Source organism: Cajanus cajan, chromosome 6 (assembly GCF_000230855.2).
Source record: "Cajanus cajan strain Asha chromosome 6, NIPB_CcT2T_4, whole genome shotgun sequence".
NCBI lineage: Eukaryota > Viridiplantae > Streptophyta > Magnoliopsida > Fabales > Fabaceae > Cajanus > Cajanus cajan.
In genome coordinates this window covers 37,106,997-37,116,734 of record NC_138522.1, presented here as the reverse complement: position 1 = coordinate 37,116,734, position 9,738 = coordinate 37,106,997, and the positions used below count along the sequence as shown (strand labels likewise).

Below are 9,738 nucleotides of genomic sequence, written 5' to 3'. Positions count from 1 at the left end.
AACACTCTAATTCATACAATAAACATTTAAAACAATACAATTTACTCATATAATTGCCTCTTCAAACAATCTCCTATTACAATCACCAATGCATCCCCTTAGGATTTCTCATAGGAACCCATAGAGATATCAAATCATACAATTATTTACATATAAGAAGAGCAATATATGAAACAGATATAATTGGGAAAAATCCCTCATACATGAGCATACAACAAACATAGGATTGGGGCCAATCCCACTACCCAACATACATTCTCACACCTAGAGCGAGGTTTCTCACTCCCTCCTTACCTGGATAAGCAGAAGACGAGACTAGAGTAGAATTTGGTTGATCTTCTTCTCTTGATTCTCCTTGGTCTTTAGAGAGTGTGTCCAGGAGCAGTGCCAAAGTCTACTATTTATAGATGTCAAGAGTGGCCAAAACGGCTCATTTCAGATCCGGAACGGCCTGTTCTTAAACCAGAACTTCTCGTTCTGGAGTTGATTTTAACTCATAACAGCCATGTTTGGAACGACTTGTTCTTAATCTAGAATGGCTTGTTCCCAACTAGGATTATAGGCCATTTTGATGGTTTGGAACGCCCCATTCCAGTTTGGGAACGCCCCATTCCCAACTAGGGTTTATAGGCCTTTTTAGTAGTTTGGAACGGCCCGTTCCAGTTTGGGAATGACCTGTTCTAGGCTACTAAAATTCAAAATATTGGGCTTTGAGCCTTCATATAATCTGTGAAAATCGGGATGTTACATTCAACATATTCATGCCTAACATGATAAAGCTCACGCTCAATGTCAAATAAGACAAACAACCTTTGAAGCATTCATGCCTAGTGCCACTCATCTCATGCTCGGTGTAAATGAAATAGAAAGCCTCTAGCTAACTCATGCTTGATGCCACTCATTCTACACCCAATGTAAATAAGATAGAGTCCTTGGCTCACTCACGCTCGACGCCACTTATCCCATGCTTGATGAAAATGAGATAGAGAGCCTGTAGCTCACTCACGCGCAATGCAACTCATCCCATGCTTGACGTAAATGATGGGATTCTCCCAAATATCCAATCAATCACAAATCACCAGAATCCTTCTTCAATCCAAAATGCAATTCTCATTTCAACACATATATATCATAAACAACTCAAATTCATCAAAAGGAACAATATGCATCAACAAAAAGATATAAGATCATAAATTTCTTCCAATCAACAAGAAATTCCAAAATATAACACTTAGAGTCTTACTCTTCAAAATCAACACGAATCATGTTTCAAGCATGAATTCAACATAACAAATCAACATATTCATCTTAGAAAGTTAAACAACAAGTTTTCCTTATCTCGAATCTCCTATAAACAATAGAAAAAGAGGGAAAAATGGAGGTTTCCCATGAGTTCATCATACGACAACATTGACCTTTGATTCTTAGCTTCCTAGCTTTGGATCTCCAATTGAGCACCATAACTTTGCTACAAGGAAGAATTGAGACACTTTTATGGAGTTAGAAGAAGAAAATGACTCTTTTGGCTCCAAAGCTCATTTCTCTAAAACTTCTCTTTAGTTTTTTGAAAGAATGAACTTATGGAGTTTAAGGCTTTAAGGAAACCTTATATACCTTCTCCTAAACTTGGTCAACTTTAACTTCAATACAAAATAATCCTCAAATAACTAAACTCCTAAGAATTCCTTTATCCTTAGAGGGTGTTTGGTAGAGGAAAAGTTTTTTCTAAAGGAAGAATTGAGATGCTTCTATGGAGTTAGAAGAAGAAAATGACTCTTTTGGCTCCAAAGTTCATTTCTCTAAAACTTCTCTTTAGTTTTCTGAAGGAATGAACTTATGAAGTTTAAGCCTTTAAGAAAACTTTATATAAACGACGTTTGGTAGAGGAAAAGTTTTTTCATACCTAGAAATCGTGATTCTTAGGAGTTACAAATCTTGAGAATCATGATTCCTAAGAATAGTTAAAATATATTTAGTTACTCATAAAGGTTCATGGGAATATTCATATATGATTCTCAAGAATTAAAGATTTTCATGTTTAGTTATAATACTATATTCCTAGTTATATAAATACATTTTATAAAAAATATTCTTTATTAAAATAAACTCATTAGATAAATTTATTTACTCAAATCTTATTACTAATATGACATTAAATTATTTTTAAAAAATTGAAAACTTATAGTTTAAATTATTTAAATACAAAAAAACATAAGAAATAACAAAGAAAAATGTTACATAATAATTAAGAAGGATAAAAATATATTATTTATTTCATTCAAATAAAATAAATAAATGAATAAGTGTTAACAAATACTATAAAATTGTAAAAAAAAACATTTAATAATATTATTAAAATTGATAAGGTCAATAAATAATAAAATACAAGAAAGAGACAAAAAAATAGAGATGTGAGAGAAAGTGTGATGGGAGAGAAAGAGGAAAAAAAGGGAGTGAGAATGAGAGTGAGAGAGACAAATGGAGAGGGAGAAAGAGAAATAGAAAGAGAGAGAGAGAGAGAGAGAGAGAGAGAGAGAGAGAGAGAGGAAGAGATCATGGGGAGTGAGAGTGAGAGAGAGAGAGAGAGAGAAAGGGAGGAAAAAAGAAAAATAGAAAGAGAAAAAAAGACAAATCTTATTTAAAAAAAAAAAGATATTGTGATCTTTTTATATGTATTAATTTTTTTCCCTAATTTGAGAAAGATAGACTCTTATCTTCTCATAGGAATGTTTTTATGAGAAAATATGATAAAAAAGAGTTTCTAAAAATTATATTTCTAAACTTTTTTAAATAGCTACCAAATATGTAAAATCAGAATCCCCATTTAAGATTTCAAGAAAAGTAAAAAATATTTTTCGTAATTCTCCTTTAAAATTTTATAAATTAAAACAACATATCAACATAAATCCTTTAATTAATAAAATTAAATAATCAATTAATGAAACATAGTATTACAATAATGATATTTATATAGATAGTTTATTTTATTATCATTTTAATTTTCATGTGTAGTTCCAAAGTACAAACTGTGGTCCGGCCTTCCGTTATTATATTAGTAAATTCGAGGAACCAACCTCGTATCTAATTTTATGTTCTTTCCCTTATTTATATGCGGTTGTTGTGTTGTGGCATGTGCCATGGATTGATTTTTAGTCATAAACTAATTTTCATGTTTTGTTAATATTATTTTATGATTAGAATTGAAGTTTCATTTTAATAATTTATATCGATATTTAATTAGATATTCTCGTTAGGTAGATTATCAAATTAAAATAAAGTAGAACCACTTAAGAAAATGTATATAAATTTTATCTTTTAATTATTTCATATGGTTTCACTTTTTTTTAGTTTAATTTTAGTTTATCGTAACAATTTTCTTATAAATATTATCGATTAATTATATATTGTATATCATAATTAAATAAATAAATATTGGATTAGTTATTATTAAAATAAAACACATATTCTATTTTATGTTATACTATAATATGAAAATTTTAGACTTAAAAGAAAGAAAAAAAAACAATATCAAGCTAATTAGAATGAAAGAACTATTATTTTTAAATTACTAGAGTCGATCCAATAATAAGAAATTAAAATAATATGTACATAATTTATAATAACAATAATAAAAACTACCCTACTTTTATTAAATGAAACTTCTTTTTCTCTTTCAAATAGGCTTATCTAAATACTTTCCCACCTTTATTTTCACCCTTTTAACGTTGGAGGCACTTCAAAGGGTGAGATAGCTGGCCCTAAGATTTAACGCGACTGCATACACAAGGCAGGATTCGAACTCCTGACCTTGCTTAAGCGTGGACCGCTGAACCACACGCTTGGGGTTACTTTTTTCTTTCCTTTGTCATAATGACATCGACAAAATACATTTATCTTTTGTCTCCCTTTAATCGTTTGAGTCTCATTTCTCTATCGATGTTCTTTTCTCAAAATTAATTTATATTATCTTAATTTAATCAATGCAACTTACACAATAATATTTATAACTGAGAAATTTTCCTGTTATCCCAGCAACACATGCTCATTGACTTATTAAAAAAAATCCTGGAAAAATGATTCCAATGAGCAAGTGATCTTTCTTTTTTTAAAAAAAACAAAATTTTTTCAATCAAATTTTACTATGTTTATAATTTTTTTGAGTTTGAATATCAATTGTATTTCATAATTTTCATGCAAATAATATAATGTCAAATTTTACATTTTTAATCGATCAAAGAATAATTCATAATCATGTCTCAAAATAATAATTATTTCAAAAGAATCAAATTCATTCAAATTTAAAATATCAAATTAAATATTTAAAAGATTAAAAAACAAAATAATTTTTAAAAATAAGACAAAACACAAAAATATAATTTAGCCGAATTTTTTATTTGATTTGGACTCTAATAATTGGGCTTCAATAATTGGGCCTACATCCATTAAGCGCGGTTACATGGACCAGAACGACCCCAAAAAAAACTCAAACGAAGACCAGAAAAGAACCAAGAGTGATGAAGAAAAGGATGATATTGAAGATGGAAAATTGAGGTTGAGATGAACGTTGGAGTAACACAGCAATGACATTGAGATTGAGACTCAAAGTGTCTTCAATTGGGTCACCTTTTCTGCAGTTAGGTTCTTCTGCAACTCGCTTCTCACTCTCACAAGCATGCTCTGTTTCCAAACTGGCTTTTCATCCTCTACGCTTGCAACGCAACACAAATTCATCCCCAACAAGGCTCCTTGTTCGGGCTGCAAGAATTGAGTCCAAAGGTGTTACCTTGGGCTTCAGGGCCCCACAATTTCAGGTTTTTACCTTCACCATTCCACCTTTTTTTTTTTTTTTTTTTTTTTTTTTTGTTAATTATCTTCTTTGAAACGTGGAATAGTTACTTGTTTTTAATGGATGTATTGAAATTGAATTAGCTTCCGGAGCCACTTACTGGAAAGCTTTGGACATTGGAAGATTTTGAATCATATCCAGCTTTACTGGTAGGATGACACTTATTCTTCATTATTTATGTTTTTTTTTTTTTTTCAACTTTGTTTGTTTTGCATAGTTCACTAATTGTTCAATTTTCTTATGTTACGTTTGGAGCCTTGAGTATATAATTGGAAAGAGTTCATTTGGCTGCTAATTGTCAAAGTGGTAGCATTTCCATGCAAGTTTTATATTCGTACAGTAATTCATTATAGTAGATATTGCATAATACCAGCTAGTAATTATGAGATTAATTATAGTAGATATTGCAGAATACCAGCTGCCAATTTTTCCAAAGTGGTAGCATTTCCATGCAAGTTTTATATTTCCTGTCTGATTAATTATGAGATTCTGATGTCTTCATTTATATAAGCTATTTAGTTCCTGTCGCATAACCGCCGAAAATTGAGAGAAACCGTTTTGTGGCTAAGTTTTATGAAATGTTCTGGTGGTTTTCCTTATGAATTGTGACGCATAAAGCATGAGTGTTGTGGAAATTCTAAGTATGACCTTTGTCTAGTTGCTTAGTGACAATGTGATGTATTTCCCTGCTCAGTTGTGAAAATTCTTGTTTCGCCTCCCTCTTTTTTGTATTCATGCAGGTTATGTTTATATGCAACCACTGTCCATTCGTTAAGCACCTTCAAAAAGACATTGTAAAGCTTACAAAGTTCTATATGAAGGTAGCCAAAACAATTGCCCTGGAAGAAATATATTTCTTTCTTCAGTAGCAGGTTGAACTTGCATAAGTGAAATCCATTATAAGAATATTCCCTCCTCTTTATACAGAAAGGACTTGCTGTCATTGCTATATCTTCAAATTCTGTAGCCACGCACCCCCAGGTTCTACTAACTTCATATCCTGGAATAAAGCTACATTGAAAGTGTTGAATGAATTGTGCAACTTGGAATTGTGCCTCACAGGATGGTCCAGAATTCATGGCAGAAGATGCTAAATTGTTTGACTATCCTTTCCCATACCTATATGATGAGGTATGCTTTAGTAAATCTTAACTTGTTTTGTTTATTCACATGTTTTATTAGATGTGCTGATGGGTAGGTAGCTATGCATATCTAATTGTATATTTATTATCTGATCAGTGATGAAAATCATCCTTTTATGGTCTCCTTTTGTTTGCAGTAACATTGCATCGATCTTTTTTGCATGTACTGTGGGTGTTGATACTAGTATGATGAGACTTCTGTAATCTAATATAGAAAATCATGTTAAACAGTTTTCCAAACTCTATCATTAAAACTCAAAATCCATAAGAATCACAGAAAAAGAGGTCAATAATAGTAATTGTTTCTCCTTAATAAAACATGTCAATATAGAGGTATAAAATCTTACATGAAAAGGAGAGGGGGCGGGGGAAGCTGTAGGCTTTGACTTCTTAGGTGGCAGTCAAACATTGGTTCATTATTGAATTATTGAATTGGCAACTAATGCGGTATGATTGTCAGGATTATAAATAGATATGGAATATCTATAAAATTTATTATTATCCCTATGTTCATTTCAAAATGGTTTATAAGTTCTGCATTTTCCAAACCACAATAACATATTTATCCTGAAACTGGAAGCTCTTTTCTGATAGCAATAACAAATGGAATTGAATCTTTGCAGCAGATAACTTTTTTGGCTGATGGGATTAATTGAAATCGACCAACAAGAAATGATGTTATTTCTGTCTGCAATTTGGTAAAACACTGATATTTGATTTTTTTTATTTTTATTTTTATGCAGTCACAGAATGTTGCGCGGGATTTTGGAGCTGTTTGTACTCCAGAGTTTTACCTTTTCAAAAAGGTAATTACAACCGACATAGTTCGGTGTATTGCACATTGATCAGTGTGACTTTGATTTGGGATTAAAATAAACCCTCAAATGTCAGTGAATATCATATTTCTATCAATTAATAACAGGATGGTCGAAGGCCATTTGAGCTTGTTTATCATGGTCAGTTTGATGATTCACGGCCAAGAAATAATGTACCAGTCACTGGAAGGTTGGTTTCTTATGTTGAACTAGATAGAGCATTGAACAATTATTTGAAAATTTTAATTTCCTGACAGTAGTACTGTTAGGAACCAAGAATTAGGAAAGAGAAAGAAAAGAAAGATTTTATTGAATATGTTTGAAAAGAACAAAAAATAGGAGAGAAATATCTCCTCCAAGGGTTTCCCCTTCACAAAGGATTTCTCCTTTCACAAAGAGCTAATGCTCAATTTACAAATGTGAACAAATCTGAATCCTCCCCTCTACCAAGTAACCTCCTATTTATAGATGTGATGGGCCTAGCCCATGATATCTTTCTAACTAATAACTATTCTAATTCCCTTTATTATATATCCTAACAAGTACCCATTTGATTTTCTATATAAAGAGACTTGAGCTTGGCAATAGATCGTGTTCTTAGTGGCCAAGAGGTACCATCAGAGCAAAAAGCTAGGTACTTTGTACATATTCTTCTCCTTTAAATTGTTTGAGAATCTTTCAAGTTTAGATCTCAGTTATATTCACATGTTTAAGGTCATTGTTTTTCTATTTGTTTGAAGTGTTGGATGCAGCATAAAGTGGCACCCAAGGAAGGAGTTTTGATCGATAAGCTGTAATTATCTTGTTCAAAATATGTTAATCAACGAGTTAATGTTTCTTTTTCAGGTTTTCTATGTTTAGGTTAATGTCACTAGCCATGTTAGAATCTTACACCTGTTTATAATTTTCTTTCCATTCAATGTTCCTGTTTACCTAGAATTTCGTAAGTGTGACTTGCAAGGAAGTGTTGTTATTTGTGTTTCTTATAGTTGCTGGCATGTCACTAAGTTTGCATCCCACATGTGACATTTCTGTTTAGTGAAATCTCAATCTTGAATTAAAAACCAAGAGAGAGAGAGATTTAAACTAATATAGAAAGGGGGACATGAATCTTTTAGTTGGTATAACTAGAAGTTATAATTTCTTCTAACTAAACTTACGTATTTTAAGGGTGTACTTTAAGAGTAAAGTACTACTTCTAGTGGTAACTTTATGCCTAAAACGAGAATTAAATTTTTAATCTTTAACTAAAGAGATTAAATCTCGAATCACTTGTGTAAACAACTTTCGGTTACATGAGATTTTGATAGTGTGGATTTTCACTTGAGAAAGTTCCGGTGAAAATCTCATCAGAGAGAATTCATGTACCTAGCTGTATATTAATCACAAATTTCCTTTCAATATATTGATATAGCATTCATTCTGTTCTTTGTTTCTTATATTGCAGTTGTAATAACAATGGAATTTGTTTTGCAGTACAATCCTTTGGGAAATATAATCAAACTTATTATATTTCCTTTTCTGATAAACTACTTGTGATATTTTCTAGTATGTGGAATTTGATATTGATTATTCTCATATTTGGGTAATTTTTTTATTAATAGACAATATAAAAATCTTTAACATTAATAAAATATGAAAATAAAACTCTAAAAATATAAATACAATACAAGATTAAATCACACTAACATCCTCTCATGTTTGTTGCCTCTCCCGCAACCCCTCTAGTTTTTTTGTATTACACTATTTTGGTATATGGCAAACAAATAGCTCGGGTTATGTACTTCTCTGTAAACACATAATTGAAAAATGATGATGGGGGGTCCGTGTGATTCGTCTCATAATTGATATTTTCAAGTTCCCAGCTTGCTAAAGACCATTATGACATGGTCAAGTTCTTTCAACGTAAATGGCCTAATCATTTTAATATGGCGAAACAAGTAACTTTAAAGTACGAAGCTAGGGACGATGGACCCCAAAAATGTACCAATATATTCTGCTCCACCTGTTCTTTTTAGAATAACTTCCCTCTCACTAATATTGGTTACCCTATTTTTGCTGTTCAAGCGTTATATATTTCCCACCTTTGCTGGAAAAAACTTTCTTTACCAGTAATTTTCAAACTTTTACCTTTATTACTCAAGGTACCGATTAGATAAGCTTTTTCATAAAATTAAAACATAAAAAAAATATATTGAGCTTCCCCATTTTGGGGAATTGAAATAAAGAGTTTTTATAAAAATTAACAGCAGAAGTTAATATAATTTAACTCATTTTATCTTATATTTTTCTCTTGTGAAAAATTTATCCAAACACAACGTTAATACTGAAGGTTTTAAACCAGAAAGTTTAGGCTTCTAGGTCTTTTGCTCAACTTTCCTCGGGAATTCTCTGGATCCAGATTTAAAAGGAGCAAAAGGTATGCTATTTCAACAAGGCATTCAAAAATGATTCGTTGATTATATATTTTTTACCCACTATTCTTGCACCACACGTGTATGGACGTATCAATGTGCATGACTCGGGACAGTTTTCCCCACTAACTTTCTTTTAATATACATATATTATATTATATATAATATATGTTTTAAAAAATTAAATTAAATTAAAATTTGATAATTAAAAACTAACAAATGTACCGTTAAATTTATGTCCTACATATCTCATTCCAAAATATACCTTTAAATTATAAATTTTATATTAGACATTAAAAATATGATGATATTATATAAATAAATTAGACTCAATTTTTATAAAACTTAACATTTACTATAGTCTTAGTGCTAAATATACAAAGTAAGCATTTAAATAGACCAAACTTTTATGTAAGTTAGAGATGTTAATAAATACTTATGACATACAAACAAGTTAGATTTAGACTATATATTTTTAATGAAGGTTAGACCAAATTTAAAAAAACCTTGCTTGACCTAAC

At 30.8% G+C, this 9,738-nt stretch overlaps 1 protein-coding gene across 1 annotated transcript; it reads left to right on the top strand.

The window, feature by feature from the left end:
- The first annotated feature begins 4,480 nt into the window (after positions 1-4,480).
- LOC109806038 (Thioredoxin superfamily protein) lies at positions 4,481-7,791 on the top strand. Its single transcript, XM_020368374.3, has 9 exons — positions 4,481-4,811; positions 4,930-4,995; positions 5,587-5,667; positions 5,774-5,827; positions 5,909-5,977; positions 6,732-6,794; positions 6,911-6,993; positions 7,372-7,437; positions 7,544-7,791. Exons 1-9 carry the CDS (start codon positions 4,581-4,583, stop codon positions 7,584-7,586), a joined length of 756 nt encoding a protein of 251 aa, XP_020223963.1. The 5' UTR covers positions 4,481-4,580; the 3' UTR covers positions 7,587-7,791.
- Positions 7,792-9,738: the final 1,947 nt, after the last annotated feature.